General features: G+C 43.0%; 1 protein-coding gene across 6 annotated transcripts in view; it reads left to right on the forward strand.

Moving 5' to 3' along the window:
• The window catches only part of ATP2C1 (ATPase secretory pathway Ca2+ transporting 1), a 67,620-nt gene that overhangs the window by 16,093 nt on the left and 32,733 nt on the right, over positions 1-18,794 (forward strand). For 4 of the 6 annotated variants that reach the window (XR_013978028.1, XM_080974644.1, XM_080974648.1 and 1 more), the window contains 2 exons: positions 15,408-15,518; positions 17,493-17,609. Coding sequence is in view for 5 of the 6 variants with exons in the window: in XM_080974644.1 (XP_080830770.1) it covers positions 15,408-15,518; positions 17,493-17,609 (228 nt within the window). In the remaining variant the exon portion in view is untranslated. Of the gene's footprint in view, positions 1-5,128; positions 5,312-6,188; positions 6,380-15,407; positions 15,519-17,492; positions 17,610-18,794 lie in introns of those variants that run through there. The other 2 variants (XM_080974645.1, XM_080974646.1) reach the window with 2 other exon arrangements.

Here is an 18,794-nt window from a genome sequence, read left to right on the forward strand (position 1 = left end):
ATGCCACTAAGGAACTGGGCTCCCACTAAGCAGGCAGGACAAAAAGATACTCTGGTATACTAACACATTGACAGACAGACAATAGAATAGCAGGGCCATAGTTTTTAAAAATATAACTGGAGGTGTTATTTAAACATGCAAAATCCCCACCCCAGTCTGAAAAAATACTACCACAAGTAGCTAATACCAGGATTAGTGATGCTCATTTAAGATCTCTGCTAGATGGGATAAAATGCTGTTATGGATAAGCAAACCTGCATTTTTTTCTATTATTGCCAAAGAGCTTAGGTACCAAATATAATTAATTACTTCCCGTTTCATCCTAATGGTAGGCATGGGGAACCTGTGGCCTTCTGGATGTTATTGGACTACAATTCCCACCAACCCCAGCCAGCATGGTCAAGGATAATAGCAATTGTAGCCCAGGGGTCACAGATTCTCCATCCTTAACCTAAAGTCTATATAAGCCTTTGAATTCTTCATGTAAATTTGACCCATCCAATAGGCAGCTATGTAAAGAAGGCTAGAACAATCCGGAGGGAGGGAAATAAACATACTGATGGGTATGAACTTTAATTTATCAAAAATTTTTGCTGCTGAAGAAATGTATTTTTTTTTTTTAAAAAATGGTTTTTCTCAATCTGCAGGTCAGGGTTGTTTTTTGGGGGCAGGGGAGAGGTCTTTGACTTATACATGATTTAGTACCTGAAAGTACTGTGAAGTGGTTTGAACTAGTCAATGCCACCATTAGCAGTCTGGTAAGTAAGCATTTCAATTTCTGAAACCCAACAGGGATAAACAGACATCTCTTTATTCCTTTCTGTAAAACGCTGCTCCCTTTCAGAAAATTGCATAAAATGCATGTACAAATATCACAGCTGTACATTTTATCTCCTGTTTTGTGGAAACCAGTTCTTGCATAAATAACAGTCTGCATATTTGTCTGTTCATGCTGCATTTCTAACCTTCAAGGCCATTTATAATATACTGTGTGAAGTGCCTTGGTGACATTTAGCTTCAGATGGTGTGAAAGTGTGGCTGTTAACCACCACTTTGGGAGTGCATTCCATTCATCCTCCAGGCCTGTACCGAATTCTGAGCAAAATTCTTAGTGCTGTATTTTAAAGCAAGGAATCAATGAAGCCATTAATGTATTAAGACCAAGAAAGCTATTTTATTTAGGCTGCAATTATGCACCCACTTCCCTGGAAATAGTCCCCATTGAACTCAATTGAACTTCTGAGTAGGCATGCATAGAATTGCAGTAATAGAGAGACCCACCACATGTTCAAAGTAAACATGGAAAATTTAATATCTTTCTAAGTGAGGACACCTCTAGAGATTGGGGGGGGGGTTGCATTCCTTTTTGGGGCTGGTTCAAGCAATGCACCTTTTCTAACATCCTGGTTAGAGGGTCTCTGCCCCTACCGGGTTAGGGGGCGCAAATTACTTGCCTTGCCCCGGGTGCTGACAACCCACGCTACGCCACTGGCCATACCTACAAGCAAGGTTAGCCCCATGGATGTGTCTGCCTTCAGTAGAGAAGCAAACAGAAGAGAAAAAAGGAGTATTAATTCATAATGGCTCTCAAAACTTTGTATACATTTTAGTAAAAACCAGATGCAAACCTCTGTTTTCCTGATTTAATTACATTCTTTTCGCTAAAATAGTTGCAATGAAATTGAAGGCTCAGCTCAAAATTTCTTCAGGCTCTGCTGACATACATGTACAAATACTGCAAATGTTTTGGGTTAGGATTTTCTTTTCTTTTTTGGGGGGTAAATGTTAACTACCTTTCTTTCTTATTAAAAGGATTCTTAAATTCCCACTGGTGTTTGCACAACCCTTGCAGATCTTCTTTGAAACTAGCAGCTACAAAGAGGCTTAAAGTTTTACTGTTGGCTCTTTCATATGCCAATTAGAACTTCATCACCTCACTTCTTATTTTAATTATTCTTTTGGAAGAACAAGAATGGAAAGTGAAGTAAAGCACTTCAAAAATACTTTAAATTTGTAATATAGTTAACATAAAATTAAAGGGAGGCTGCTGTGAATTCTTTTTAACACCTGCAAAACACAAGTGCCAATGTAACCTGAAAGGTATATGTAACTTTTCTCAATAACTAAGTGTCGAGATTTCTCTAGACCAATCCTTACAACTTTTTTAGCATGGTGAAATGTTGGGTGACTCAATTCAATTGGGTGCTCAGCCCATGGTGAAGTGTGGGTCCAGATTAGAGTGTAGCATTCAATGCACGCATTCCATCACTGCAAGGACTTTTGGCTGACCAACAGACTTTCCTCTCCCTGTACCTGCCTCAAATGCCCCCTAAATCTGTTCTGGATCCCCACGCCATCTCCTCGGAACCCTCCAGAGCAGATTTGGGAAGGCTGCACAGAGAGGAGGCGGGATGTTCTGTTGGTCAAATGGAAATCCTTGTGATACATCAGAACTTGAAAGTGAATACTGCATTACATACTGCGGTCAGTGCATTAGGTGGTGTTGAGTTTCCAACTGCAAACGCCACTTGAGCAGGACGAATTTCAGACTTGTGGCCAGCATGACTAAGCCGCTTCTGGCGAACCAGAGCAGCGCACGGAAACGCCGTTTACCTTCCCGCCAGAGCGGTACCTATTTATCTACTTGCACTTTGACGTGCTTTTGAACTGCTAGGTTGGCAGGAGCAGGGACTGAGCAATGGGAGCTCACCCCGTCGCAGGGATTCGAACCGCCGACCTTCTGATCGGCAAGCCCTAGGCTCTGTGGTTTAACCCACAGCACCACCCGTGCCCCCAAATGACTATAACACAAATGTTGAGAAGTGGATGCACAAATCCTATTTGGTTCCATGCAGCAGAACACAGGGATCTTGCATATTTGCTTCTCTTTGTGGATGTGTCAAGTTGCCCTGATTCTGCAACGACAAGAAAATAAACTTTTGTGGTACCTGAAATTAGTCGTACTTACTTTGCCATGAGTATTGTTAGGCACAGCAGTTGTGTTCATGCGCAATTACATGGATACTGTTCAATCCTAGCCTTAAGACTGCTAACCACATCAACAGTGAGTTAATTACATGTTTCACTTAAGAGTCCTGCAATAATTTCAGGCTAAATAAATGGCCGCATGTACTCCGAATTACTGGTTATGGCTGTATTACAGGCACCGCAGCAACACTATCTGTTGCAATCTGCCTTCTCTCTGAAGCAACTTAATTGATGGGATTTCTGCATGGCTCTAGTCAGCTACCATGTAAAGACTTAAGCCTTTAAAAACTTATATCCAATACAAGAAGGGGAATTCGTGATTTTTCTAACTGTGACATCCTGAGTGTAATTTTGCAATTTGTTGTCGCTTAGTGGTGTCCGACTCTTCGTGACCTCATGGACCAGAGCACGCCAGGCACTTCTGTCTTCCACTGCCTCCCACAGTTTGGTCAAACTCATGCTGGTAGTTTCGAGAACACTGTCCAACCATCTTGTCTTTTGTCGTCCCCTTCTCCTTGTGCCCTCCATCTTTCCCAGCATCAGGGTCTTTTCCAGGGAGTCTTCTCTTCTCATGAGGTGGCCAAAGTATTGGAGCCTCAGCTTCAGGATCTGTCCTTCCAGTGAGCACTCAGGGCTGATTTCCTTCAGAATGGATAGGTTTGATCTTCTTGCAGTCCATGGGACTCTCAAAAGTCTCCTCCAGCACCAAATTTTGCAATACATGGATTTGCAATACATGGATTTTAATTTCACCCATCAATTTTGCAATACATAGATGTAATTAAAATAGGCACCATAGTCTTGCTGTGCTGGGAAGAGGTGGGTAAGAAGCCATGTTACTAGGGGCTGGGCTAGTAGTGGGTGCAAGTCTACTACATGGGAAGGGCGGGAGAACCCACAGAAGTGTGCATGGAGAATTAAAAGCCCGTTTCAGTGTAAAAGTAGAGCTGCAAGGCATGCAGGGTGTCTCTGGCTGGTCACTCCTGGGAGTTACTGGGCTGAAAGGACCATTTGGGACTGATCAGCCACAGGGGAATTAATTATGTCAACGGCATAAGGGTATACTGGATGGCCATGCGAGGTTGAGGAACACAACCAGGGGACCTGCTCAGTGCACCAGCAGGTTAGACTTGCCCAATGAAGATACTTCTTCCCAAGACCGGCTGTGAAATTGCTCTTCAGGCATTCAGGAGAGTTGTGACAACTGAAAATTGTGTTATTGCCCTCCTGGAAATCACTGCGGTTAGAGCATCTGCTCTGCGCACAGAAGGTGCAAGGTGCATTCATTGGCATCGAGTCAGAGCCCTGCCTGAAACCCCGGAGAGCCGCTGCCAGCCAGTGCAGACAATATTATAATTATTTATTTATTGAATTTATATACTGCCCTGTCTCCAGAGGTCTCAGGGCGGTTCACAAGAAATACTGAACTAGAAGGGCCAATGGACAGACTGGGCATAAGCTTCCTACTTAAAAAACTTCAATAGATAATAATAATAATAAATAATAATAATTTATTATTTATACCCCGCCCATCTGGCTGGGCTTCCCCAGCCGCTCTGGGCGGCTTCCAACCAAATAATAAAATACAGTAATGCAACAAACATTAAAAGCTTCCCTAAACAGGGCTGCCTTCAGATGTCGTCTAAAAGCTTGGTAGCTGTTGTTCTCTTTGACATCTGGTGGGAGGGCGTTCCACTGGGCTGGCGCCACCACCGAGAAGGCCCTCTGCCTGGTTCCCCTGTAACTTATTCTAGACAAGGATTCTTTGCAAGAAGAAGAGAGCTTTTTGTGCAAGCCACCTGCGGCGAGTGCAAGACGACCGTGGTGGTGGGATGGGTGGCCACCGCGGTTTTCGCAGCATCTCTGGCGGCCCAATCCCACGCGCGCCCCCTTGTTCGGGACCGAGCGGGGCTCCCTCCCCGCGCGGCTGCAGCCTTTGTTGCGTTGCTGGAGAGCGGGGCCGCCGCCCTGGACGCCAAACCGAGGCGGGCCTCCCTCCGCGAGTGGCGGCGGGCGGAGTTCCGAAACCGAGACCGAGCAGGCTCCGCTGCCGCCGCCGAGGGGCTGCGCATGCGCGGTCCCTCGCGCTCTCCGGGCGGGAGGGGTGTCTCTCTCCCTCCCTCCCTCCTTCCGCTCCGTGCCCGCCGCTGGCAGCGGAAGTGAATGAGGGCGCTGAGGTGGAGCGCGCGGCGGGACGACGGAGAGAGGATGCGCCTGGGCCGCCTTGGCCGCTCCGAGGGAGTCGAGCCACGGACCGAGCGCTGCGGAGGGAGCGGGGAGGAGGCGCCCTCGAGCGGCTCGCACTGAGGGGGCTTCTCGCTCGGTAAGGGGGGCGCGCCGGGCGAGGCGAGGCACTAATAATAATAATAATAAAATATCACCTCAGCTCTGAGGCACGGTGGTAATGGGGCGCGCGAGAAATGGCCGCGGGCAGGCGAGTGTGGGGCGACCCTTGGAAGGCGGGGGGAAGGGAGCTGGGGGCATACCGTGTTGCGCCCCCCTCACGGTGTGTGTGTGTGTGTGTGTGTGTACATTAGACACGTGTGTATGCGTGTATATATGTGTGTGTGAGGTGTGTGTATGTGCGCGCGCACACACATGTATGCATGTGTATATATATATATATATATGTGTGTGTGTGTGTGTGTGTGTGTGTGTGTATGAGGTGTATGTATGTATGTGCGCGCACACACACACACGTATGTCTGTATATATATTGTGCCCGCCCGCCTTGTCCTCGAGGGGTTCCTGCGGTGCACTGCCACCTCCTTCCCTGTTCAACTCCTCTCTCGTCTTCCTCTTCTTCCCTCTCTCTCCCCCCCCCCATTTATTTCTCTCCTCTCCCCCCCCCCCAGGTGTGCGTGATCCTGTGTGCTCCATAGCAACAGGCGCCGGGGACGCCGAGGAGGGGGGGGAGAGCTGACAGGTGTCAAGTTGGGGGGGGAGGGGGCGGTGACGGTTCTCTCTTCTGGCTTTTTATTTTATTTTTTTGCAGGCAAAGATCCCCTTGCCACTGGTGCCCCTTGGCCAAAATCTCGCCCTTTCCTGTTTTGTTGGGGTTGCAAATGTTTTCCCACTGGAGAGGGGGCTGCATCTGGGGGGTGGGCAGTGAGAGAAAGGGAAAGTGGTGTGGCTTTCCATCTGTTTGGTGCTGCTGTATCTTCTATTTCTTTCTCTTTCCTTTTTCCCCCCCTCGCTAGTGCTACATCATTTCCTCCCTTCATCGATGTTGCTGTGTTTGCGGGCAGGGGAAACAAAGCAGCTGCCTGGAATATAGGGATCTCTCTCCGCCCTTTACCTCTCAGTCCTCTAACCCCAGGGTTGCTGCTGTTGCTGCCACTAAGGTCTTTGTAACCATCAACCCAAGAGCGGTTTCGATGGAAACATGAAGGTAAATATATTGACAAAGTAACAATTGTGTTTCCGGCTTGTGTGGGAGATTGCAACTGTTTCTTGTTTCCTGTTTTTTGGTTGTTGTTTTTTTGCATTTTATTGATTAGCAGACAAGGGTGACTCTTGAGGTGTAGGTTTGTTTCAGAGGTTCTCTGCAAGGTGCTGGATGAACTTGTTTCAGACTATGGGACCTTGGTTGTGCAGCAGGTTCACCGTAAAACATTTTCGTAAATTGTTGTGCTTTGCCTAAACCCAAATGTTGCAGCTCTAACGGCAGTGTTTTATATACCCCAGTAAATGATAAACTCTTGTGTACAATCCCAGAGCAGTCCAGTTTACTGTTATTTGGTATTGCTTGCTTCTCCTAGTAATGAAGAGATTAAAGTTCAATTTTTTCTTTTCCAAGCAGGTACTGAACACTTGAGGGCATATTGATTAAGATCAGGCTGTGATTGAACTTGTTGAAAAAATGCTCAGAGGAATTTTAAAATATAGAAGTCTGGTTGATGCTTTTTAAACAACACTGATACAATAGTAATTGTGAGCTCTTAGCTCAAGCCCTTGAATTCTATTATCTCAAACCACTTTGGAATGGTTAAAAAAAATCAAGCAAGCAATATATATATATGCATGTTATGAAATCAAATATCTGAACTTAGCAGCTATCCTTTTTCTGGATCTTCTGAAGGAAAACAGTTAATAGAAATCTGAACCTGCATAATCAAGATGACCGATGTTAATTGGAAATAGTCATATGGGAATTATACTCTAAATTGGCAAGTTCTTTCTTCACACTGATCTTCTAGCGGATTTTGTGTTAATTGGTTCTATTATCACTAGGGCTTCAGAAATGCTAAGTGGGCTGCATGGATCAGTTTTCACCCTTCTAAGGATTCCAGAAAACACCAGAATGCTTCATTGTTCCTTTTTAAAATTCTAATAGGTATCTGTATTTTACTCTTTACAAAAAGCCAAATTGCAACTGGGGAAGGGGTGAATTTGGGTTGTGAAAGTGGTTTGAGAATAAGGGTCAAACTCCTCTTCCCCAGGCACCATTGCTCCAAACAAATTGACACTCTCTGCAGCAGCATTTCCTTTAAAAATAGCATTTGGAGACCTAATAATTGATGCCATGTAGTTTGTTCCTAAGTTTGCAATCCTGTACTGTACACACTTTTTAGCAGTAAGCCTCACTGAATCCAGTAGGATTTTTTTACTATGCAAGCATATGATTGTACTGCACTTCTCCAGAAATACTTTGCTTCTACCCTTGTCATATCCATTTGATTTAAAATTACTTGGGTGATGTTAAATTATGCTGGTAAGCATGGCTATTTACTCATCTTCCATTCAGCATACTGATGCTATTGTTTCCTGCCAAGCTCATTTGTGTGAACAGAACTTGAAGTTCTGTAGCACTGATTTGGGTTGATTGTTGTTCCTGACATAATCTTGGTATAAAACTGTTTCACAACAAATGCCATTTTGAGATTAAATCAAGGGCCCTTTTCACTCCATATTTGAAATGGGCTTCTAGATAACATGGAAAGCTGTCTTAACTGCAGAAGTCAGCACACAATAAGTGTTTTGTCCAAATACTATGGAGTTGCGCCGTGTGTTTGAAGAGCCACATAATACGTCTTCACATTAGTTAACAGAGTCCAAGGCTGCTATTGATCGGTTGGCAACCATTTGTCTATTGGGCATGTTCTTACATAACTGCTGCACTGAAGATAATCAGCGAAAGATACTAGGTGCAAAATACTTGTAGGCCTGTAGCTGGTACTTCTTACTAGAAGTTTAAACTTCACACAGGTGTACTTGGACAGGTGTACTTGGTTGGGTTTCTTTTTTTTCCTCCAGTGAGAAATATGTCACTGAATATGAAGCTTTGCAATTAAACCTCCAACTTGTCACCAGCCTACAAATATTTTTTTGCAGCCTTCCTGCATATCCTCACACCAATCTCTTGCAAGAAAAGAACCAATAGATGTAAAGGGAATGGTTTTTCTCAGTCATGAACAGAAAGGGTAGCGCAAACCAGTAACTTAGAATCATAGTATCATAGAATTGTAGAATTGAAAGGGTCATCTAGTCCAACCCCTTGCAATGCAGTAATCTCAACAGAAGCAGTCATGACAGATGGATGGCCATCCAACTTCTGCTTAAAAACATCCAGTGAAGGAGAGTCCCTAGCGCTATCACAAATGTAGATCTATTTTTTCCAGGTTCTTAATACAGTATCATTTAAATTTTAATATAGTTTTGTAGCAAGGAGCAGTAGGTGAGAACAGAATAGTGCACGTGTGATGATATTTTATAAGTGCTAAAGTCCTTAAAAAGAGCAGTTGCAACTGTAGCTTTCTTGCTTTAAACTGACAAATTAAACTGCCCTGCACATAATCCTAACCATATCTACAGTGGTGCCTCGCAAGACGAAATTAATCCATTCCGCGAGTCTCTTCGTCTTGCGGTTTTTTCGTCTTGCGAAGCACGGCTATTAGCGGCTTAGCGGCTTAGCGGCTATTAATGGCTTAGCGGCTATTAACGGCTTAGCGGCTTAGCAGCTTTAAGAAAAAGGAAACAAACTCGCAAGAACTCGCAAGACGTTTTGTCTTGCGAAGCAAGCCCATAGGGAAATTCGTCTTGCGGAACGACTCAAAAAACGGAAAACTCTTTCGTCTAGCGAGTTTTTCGTCTTGCGAGGCATTCGTCTTGCGGGGCACCACTGTACTTGGAAGTAAACTCTTCTGAATTCAACAGGACTTACTCCTAGGTAAATGGGATAAGGATTGCTTACCCAGTTATCAAGTGTTGCAGGCTGCTTTAAATTCATAACTTAAAATATAAAGCTATATGGCATTACTTCATAATAGAGGAAATGTTACTGAAAGACTGGGTCAAACTGAGCCAGTTGTCATGCATACTCTCTGTATTAAAAACAACAGCTCGTTTTTGAATACTGTACAGCTGTCTTAGGTTAGAAAAAAAAATCTAAATATTTTTGGTCAATATAAATTTGTTTACAGATATTCAGTACTTTCAGTAGTAGAGCCTGTGAGAGTACCGACTGATGTATTATATGCAGTTCAGTTTCTTAGTATGATTTTGCTTTGAAGTTTCTATCTCGATAAAATATAAATGGTTTAGAATGGGGCTGTTTCAACCCACCAGTGCAGCTCCATATATGGACTTTGACTTAAGCTTGTGTAGCTAATGCAAATGAGCCATGCATATCGCAATATTGATTTGGGCTCAGCTAAAATAGCTGTGTGTATCTCTTGTTATGGATGGAAATGTTCATCCCATCCAGAGCCATTTGATAGACATAACTGGAAAATTATAGCTGAGTTGAACCAATGATTTCTTACATAAAATAGCAGTTCAGTTTTATACATGGTATTGTGATTTCTCAGATAACTAATATTATTAGATTCATTTGAAGTCGTCCTTGACTTCAAATGACTTGCAAAAAAACCCAGCTTCACAAGGAAGAAGTAACTCAAGAAGACAATATATTGAACCAGAAGTGGATTATTTTCAAGGTGATTCAGATTATCAATTCAGAGTGGATCTGCAACTGTTGTACTTGTGTAAAATGGACTATGACAGATTAGTACAGGCTGACCTTCTCTATCCTGTGAATGTAGTAATTTCAGTTGTAGACAAATCAGTCATCTTTTAAACTTACCTGTTGATTGCAGAAACTTTTGAATTTTTGCCACTGATACTAAATTTGTTCTGCTGATCCACTTTTAATCAGATATTTATTATTATTCTTTTAAAAAATGTTTGGATCTGACAGTTCTGTCAGCTAAATAACATTGAAAAATAGGGCCTTACCCAGGGCCACCTAAAGAGCTTTTATTTGTTAAAGGTTGGATGACTATGAATTGAGGTTTTTAAAAAAATCATTTTAAAAAGTATTTGTTTGTTTGTTTTGTGTACAGCCCTATACCCACAGGTCTCAGGGCAGTCCACAAGATAAAATCACGATATAAAAACAAAAAATACATAATGAAAACAAAAAAACCCCAATAATCTCCCTCTTCCCAAATGACGGATGCATACATTGTTTACCATTGACCCACTATTTGGAAGGATACATTATTATTCTTGCAAACATTTACGGCCACTACTTTTCAGCATGCAGTAATCCCTCATTTTATTAGGGGGTTTGGTTACAAGGGTTCCGTATATACATGAAGATTGCATATAGTCAAACCTTTGGAGCTGCCTGCTGCTAGCAGGTTTGTGGGGGGAGAGCATTCACAGCACGTCCAGACCAGGCGGACCAAGTGAGCCTTGCCCTCTCCTTGAATGCTTTTGACTGGCTGGAATCTGTTCTTGAACTGTGATGTCTCTTGCTTGTTTTGATGGCGAGAGGCATTGTTTAGAAACTTCAGATTTCTGCATGGCTTGAATGTGGCCTACTCTTGAAAGGCAAGAGTCCACTTTTGCCTCTGACCCCCCCACCCCCACTGATACGTGGCCCTAGAAGATACACCTTCCTTGCCTTACACCATTGCAGCACTGAGGGATGAATCTGACTGTTTTCTTCCTTGAATGTGATATGGAAAATGTAGGAAATGCTCAGTAGATACCGTGCTTAGAGAAGCAAATACAGGACCCAAACTAGGGCCCGTGTGTAACAAATATATTTGCAAGAAGGATGTTCTGAAATAGGTGCAAAAATTCTGCAAGCTAAAAGTTTTAAGAGTGCCGTGGGCAATAGCCTTCATGGAGGTGAGGCCTTTGCTAAGTTGGGTTAGCTCCTTGTCTTACCCTTCTTCCTCCAGGAGTACAGAATGGCAGTGCTGCCACAACTAGGTAAAAATTATGTTACCTGCCATGCTGGCCTCTCTCACTCTGCCTCTGGGTGTTGCTGCCCTTCATATTGTCATCAGGTCCAGCCCTAGAGTGAAACTAAGATGACTGGATGCTGTGGGTGGAAGGGACATGACTAAAGCTTTCTGCAGTTAGGCAAGGTGTGAAGAAAATGGATAGATATGTTTTTCTACCTTTTCCGTGATGCTAGAAAGCTTCACTCGTTGAGATTTGGCAGTAGATTCCAGGAAGTTAAAATAAAGTGCTTCTTCACACAACTCGTAATTAATTTACAGAAACCACTACATACCACAAAATGCTGCAATGACAGACACTGACTGGGATGGCTTGCTTATTTGTTTATTATCAGTATTTATATGCTGCAAATAGCAAGGTGCTTTGAGCAACTTAGATTAAAAATAAGCATATATATAGAACTATAAACCAATGTTTTATCCAAGTCCACAGCTGGACTTCACTTGTTTCTCCTCCTACCTGCAGCCCTTCTCCCGTACACTCTCAGAATCTAATCTGGAGCAGATTTTTTAGAGGTTGATGGGATGGGATGGGGTGGAGGTGCTGATAGCGGGAAGGAAGGAAGGAAGGAAGGAAGGAAGGAAGGAAGGTGAGTTTTCATTGCATGAGGTTCAGTGTTGCATTCTGCCTCATGAAAAAACAAGAAATAAAATATATTATAAACCTGAGCAGCAGAGAAAAAAATCAATACAGCAATTTCCATAGCAGTAGCAATGTCAGCTTCTTGCAGCAAAAACATTTTTGTGGCCTGTGAAGACTGACAAATTAGTTATGTGTGTTTGTGGGCTACAGTTTGCTTCAACAAATGCATGAAATGTTGCAGGTACGTATATGTACGTGGTGGCAGAGTGCAGGGGGTGGGAAGACTGCAGACACTGAAGTCAGAAAGAAATGAAATTCAGAAAAAGTTAAGAGGGTGATAACTATTCACAAACCACGTTGTGTTGCTGTCACAGACATCCTGACGTTGATAAGCTGATTATACACAAGTGATAGCACTGAATCTCTTGGTGAATTCTAATTCAGCGGTTTCACATTGTGGTTCCTCTTTCAAGTTCCTCTGTTCCATTATGGCCATGTTAAGGTCAGTTACATGGTGCCCTGTGAGGTTGACATGTTCCCTGGCTGCTGTTTTCAATTTAGAAAGGCTCTTAAACACTATTTTAAAAAACCTCAAACAGATATTAAATTCAGAAATCCCCCCTAAACACTCATAATTTTTAAAAAGAAAGGTTTAAAATGGGATCAAATAAGATTGAATCGTACTGAATTAGCCAGGCTGAGAGCTGCAGGGTCTGATTATCATTTGCTAGAAGGCAATCACAGGGAAGGGCTCTTAACTTCATGTCTTCCTCGTGAGCTTCTAGGAAACATCTGGCTGGCGTCCGTTGATTCTGGTATAGATGGACATTTGGATTAATCCAGCAGGGCTCTAACATTCTTAACAAATCATGTATTTTAAAGAAGTGCATAAAAAGGAGATTTCACTGGTACTAAATCCCTATCACAAACCTGAAGTAATGGAAATGGCCTCTGTGAAACAGAGATACAGTAGCCGTCACAATAGGTGAAATGTGGGAAGTGAAATGAAGTGTAATGAGAGCTGTTAGACCGCAGGGATCGGGAGACTGAGGAATGTATTGGGAAGCGTCCCTGGTTTGAATCTAGCTTCCCCCACGAACTCACAAGATGGCCTTTGACTAACGGCTGTCTTTCCAGCTCACTGCTGTCTGCAAAATACTGACCTATGTCATAGGCAGTGCTGTAATAAGATGATGGATGTTAAACACTTTGAATATTCGAAAGTGCTATATACCGTATTTTTTGCCCTATAGGACGCACTTTTTCCTCTCCAAAAATGAAGGGGAAATATGTGTGCATCCTATGGGGCGAATGCAGGCTTTCGCTGAAGCCTGGAGAGCAAGAGGGGCCGGTGCGCACTGACCCCTCTTTCTCTCCAGGCTTCAGGAAGCTCTGTGCAGCCCTCGGGAGCCCGGCGCGAAGTCGCGCTGGGCTCCCGACGGCTGCGCGGAGGTGCCTGCAGCCCCGGGCTTTGCCCAGCTCCGCGCAGCCCTCCGGAGCCCGGCGCGAAGTCGCGCTGGGCTCCCGACTGCTGCATGGAGCTGCCTGCAGCCCCGGGCTTCGCCCAGCTCCGCGCAGCCATCCGGAGCCTGGCGCGAAGTCGTGCCGGGCTCCCGATGGCTGCGCGGAGCTGCCTGCATTCTGAAGCCTGGGACGCACTGAAGAGCGCGCCCGGGCTTCGCACACCTCTCCGCAAGCCTGGGGAGACTGACGCGACTTCGCGCCGGGCTCCCTAGGCTTGCGGATAGCAGGCTGTTCTGGGGGCTGGGGTTGGGGGAAGCTCGGGCTTCCCCCGCGCCAGCCCCGCACCTGGGGGGGGAAATAATTTTTTCCCCTTTATTCCCCCCCCCCAAAAAACCTAGGTGCGTCCTATGGGCCGGTGCGCCCTATGGGGCGAAAAATACGGTACATGCTTATTAGTACTAGCAGAAATTTGGGCACATTTTTAAATATACTTAAGTTGCGTATTACACATTGGACCTGGGAGAACCTTGCATATCTGAGATCTGTAACTCACCCAATAGTCTTTGATTTTTCAGCGACACACTTGCACATAACTGTCAAACTTGTTTTTTAAGCCTGGGGGGCATTTAAAGAGCTTTATAGTTTGTATGTAGATGGGTTAGAAAGCATTCCTCGCCCCTGATGTGTATGTGCAGTTTCCTGCACAGAGTTTGTGTCATCAGTCAGCGGATCTGAAGAGTGATTCCTCAGTAGGGAATTCTGTTACGAGAGGAATTAGTGTTCCAATTCTACAACTGCTGGCACCAGCCACAGCCTAGACAACCTATTATGTGGCATCAGGAGCAGGTGGTGAAAGTAAAGTGCCCTCTGAGCTCACCTTAATGCACTTCCAGGGTTGTGGTCACTATACCTTTTGTTCATACTTATTTTATGGTTCATCTTTTGGTCAGTGTATTCATGGATCTCTTTGGGGAAATGTCGGTGCTACGTAGCAAAAGCATCCCTATGGTATATTTCTTCATAGGAATGGAAAATTGGTTAACGTCCTAATGAGGCAGTTGATCCAGAAAGTGAAAAACCTCATTTCCTCCAGTTACTGTAGACCTGACTATAGGTGCTAAAATTAGTTTAAAATATAACTGTATTGTTTTTACTGAAACATGCTTGTTGATTTTTATTTTTAAAAAGACTCACAGAGTTCTCTAAACATAAGAGGCACTTTTTCTCAACTGCCATTATTATTTACCCATTTCTCACGCTTGCAGCAGGCAAACATTTTAATGCAGTTCATGCTTACGCAGCACATCCTTCATTAGTATGAGCTGCTGTTGTTTACAGGTTTGTGAGCCTTCAATACGCTCTGCTTTCCTGAGCTGTCTGTTATTTAGCAAATGTCTGTAGGGTAATTGGGCATGTAAAAAACAACAACACTATAGGGTCTGGGTAGCTTTTGTTTTATAGTCACATCCCCAGTGTGTACTGGTGCATTTCTCAGTACCACGTTCCTCTCTGCTGTTAAGTGATGCCATTTCTGTATGTAGTGCAAATAGAATACACTTTTGCAGTAAGAATTTGTGCTGTGTCAAATCACCTTGCAACACCCTGAAGTTACTATTGTTTCAATGCTTTGTTTTTATTTATATGGATATTTTATTTCCTATTGTGTTGCTTTATTTCGTATGTGAGCCTGTAAGAGAGCTTGGGGTTGTGGGGGTGGAGAAGAGAGTGCATTGCACAGGAGTGTCCAGTGAGCTGTCATGAATGCTTCTCCTTGTCTAGTCATTAAGATAATGAGCAAAAGGATTATGTATACATATAATCATTACGATCCTTTAATTAGGACAGTCACTACTTTCTAATGATGTAGGAATGACTACCTAGAATGTAAGTTTAATTTGTTATACAGCTTGCCCTAAATATTCTCATTTTGAACGTACATTCTGAAAAGTTACACAATAGCTAAGGGTTATTTAATTTTGATAAAGCACTGAAACTGTTACTACTTAAATGGACATATTCATGCAAGTGGCAGTAGTTTTGTTTTATTTTACTTTGTAAGTTATTGGCATGAGAAGGAATGCACAATCTGGTGATATGTATAGCTTCTTGTTTTTTAGGTTGCACGTTTTCAACAACTGCCTAATGATGAAACTGAAATAATGATTCCTGTTCTGACTTCCAAAAAAGCAAGTGAATTACCAGTCAATGAGGTTGCAAGCATTCTTCAGGTAAGTAAATACTATTAATGTTTAAATAAGAATATAAATGTGTTTTTTTTTAAATTCAGTATTTAAGTTGAAATGTCTATCCAGTTGAATAGTGAAGAGATATTACTAATATACTGAACGATGCCCCAAATTAGTCATACTCAAAGTAGACCTGTTTGCCTACACTGAATACAATTTAGTTGGATATTGACTACTGCTTTTTGACTTGCACACAGTGCTTTGACATGCTGGAGTTACACTGAACAATTGCATGTTAGTTTTACTGATTAACAGTGATCTACATTGCTTTTAAATTAAGCATCTGATTATATGAAAATGCTATAAGCATGCTCAGTTGGTGGTTCTGTGGAAAATGTTTTAGGATGACGTTTTCTAAGTAGACTTGCTCAACATTAGTTTTAAGTGGACTAAATAGCAAAATATTTAGTTAATTATTTTTCTTGCTGATCTAAAAACTAGGATTATTAAGTTTCTGAAGTATTACCAAACAGGTTTTGGCCTATAAAGACTTAAATGGCTCAGGACCGCAATTCCTCAAGGACTGCCTCTCCCCGTATGAACCAACCAGGACCTTGCAATCATCATCTGAGGCCCTTCTTCGTGTGCCTCCTACACAAGAGGTCTGGAGGCTGGCAATACGAGGGTGGCCTTTTCTGCAGTGGCTCCCCATTTGTGGAATGCTCTTGGCAAGGAGGCTTGCTAGCAACTGCATTACACATATTTAGGCACCGGGGAAAACATTTCTCTCCAACCAGGCCTTTGGCTGTTTAACATTCTTTGGCATTTTAAATGTTTTTCTTGGAGTGGGGTTATTGGTTTGTTCGTGTTCTATTATACATTTTGTGTTCTCATTTTGTATTTTTGTGTTGTGAACCAATCAACGTAATCTAGAACTTTGAAAGAAACTTATTATTGTCTTTTGCCAAGGTGCATATTTAAATGTATGGCTTTCAAAACTTTCTAACATAATATTGCTGCTTGGAAGCATGAATGATTTAAATAAGGGTACTGTATTCAAATGACCAGATAGTATTTTCTGTACATCACAGCTGTCAGTCTGCTGTCTTGGCAGATTATATCAATGTATCTGTGGTAGAATTTTAGTATCAGACAGATTCTCAGGACGTGTCCACTTACATTTTGGTATTCTCAAATGTGCATCATATATTGAAGCAGCTAGAGGAAATGCTGACCTGTTACTCAGTATTGAAGGACAGCCATTTATCTGTTTCAAAATCCCTCTTTGCAACCTCCAGAATATCCTTGTAATGTAATGTTTTTAAAAACTTAAGGAGACTTAACATGGATATTAGAACTGTAGACAGCAGAACAGTAAAAGAAAAGGAAAAAACCCCAGTAAAATGCAGCAGTAAAGTAAAACCAGATTTAAGCAAGATTTTAGAAATCCTGGAAGCTGGGGGAAGGGGGGGGGGGAGAGAGAGTTCTTCACCTAGAACTGAAAGGACATGAGAACTGCTACTAGATGAGCATATTTGGAGATGGCATTCCAAAAGTGGGACACTACAACTGGGAAGATTATTTCCAGTAGCCTCTTGCCTAACCTCCAGAGTGGACATATCTGGATTAGGGACCTCCAAAGGTGACCTTAACATATGAGCAGGTTTATATGAGGGATGATGATCCTTCAAGTCTGTATCTGGGTCTAGGAACTTACTAATAGGAGGACGTTTTCGATTTTTTTATCTCTACCTAGGGGAGAAAAAACCCTCAACACTTCAGGAATGCAGCAGTCATTTGCCCTTGTGATAGAACTCCTGCTTAGTCATTCAAATTCTTAAATATTACAGCTATGAAATTAGATTCGGTAAACAACCTTTTAACCAGGAATGTGAGATAAGAATAAGAGACTTGACTGCTATAATATTTCAGCTTTTGATTGCAATGGAATGAAATCTTGGCTTTGCTTGAGAAATAAAATGATTAAAATGCATATAAGTATACATATTCTCATAGGCTGACCTTCAGAATGGCTTGAAAAACTGCGAGGTTTGTCATAGACGGGCCTTCCATGGATGGAATGAGTTTGATATTGGTGAAGATGAACCACTATGGAAAAAATACATTTCTCAGGTGAGCCTTTCTTCTTCTTTCTGAGGGCTTTAAAAAAAGATTTTTGAGATTTAGATTTTAGATCTATCAGTTCAAAAGATGTTGATAGAGCCTTTAGTCATTGTGGTATTATCCTGCTGGTCCCAGTTCAAGAGCGGTAGTGTGATTTCTTACCCTTGAGCAGTAGAAGGAGGAATTAGACACACTTGTAGGTTGGGGAAATGGCTGCTCGCCCTCTCCACATTTGTAAGAGGACAGTCATCATTGCTTTCAAATATAGAGGTGCATACAATCAGTAAAGAGACAACTTCACTAGCTATTTTCAGCTCTTGTGCAAAGTGTCAGCTTGGTAGGGGAGTGTCATAAGCGATTTCTTCAATCCCTGTCTTGTGTTGAGTTTCAGCTCTCGAGTGAGGTCCCTCTTTGCAAGCGAGGCAAAGACAAGTGAGGACCCTGTATGCTTAGGGTAGCAGGGATGGGGTAGGGACTTGCCACTCATTTGATGCCACTAGCATTGTCTTGTAGGTATTCATGCCACTTGTACAACTGCTTTCCAGGCAGGGCTTTAAATAGCAGTAGCCTTGGTAGTTGTGAACAGGGACTTAATTTCCCCGGAAATAATACATTATGTTTCACTGTTGGAAAAGTGTAATATTCCTTGATTTAAAGGGCCTAGGGGAGGAAGAGGAATGAATGTCACTCAGCAAGGGTTGGCCCACCCAAGAGGCAAGGTGAGGAGACTGCCTCAGACGGCAGGATACACAGGGGCAGCAGATCTGGCCTCCCAAGGAATGCATCACTCACTGCTGCTGTTGTGCAGTGGGTGATGCACAGCAGCCGCTGCACCCCTCTCTCTGGAGGGTACATCTACCATCTCCTCAGCAGCCCCACTTCCTATGCAGCCTCTACAGCGGCCTCTTGGTGAATAGGAAGTCCTGCTGCTCTCCTTTTACCCTTGTTACCAATGTAGTTCTTAACTCACCCCCTTTTCCCCCAGTTAGGGGATGGGGGCTCCAATTTGTAGTTTGCTGAGGGTACCAAAATGTCTTGGGCTAATCTTGCATTCAGCCTAAGCACAACTACTGGACTTATACAAGCAAGAAGTCAAAAGGTGTCGAACTGTCTGATTCATATTTTGAAAAATAATCTGAAGCTTACACACACACTTTTCTATGAAACCAATTCCCTGGTTTTTAAAGTTTCTTC

Source organism: Podarcis pityusensis, assembly GCF_964106645.2.
Source record: "Podarcis pityusensis genome assembly, chromosome: 12".
Lineage (NCBI taxonomy): Eukaryota > Metazoa > Chordata > Lepidosauria > Squamata > Lacertidae > Podarcis > Podarcis pityusensis.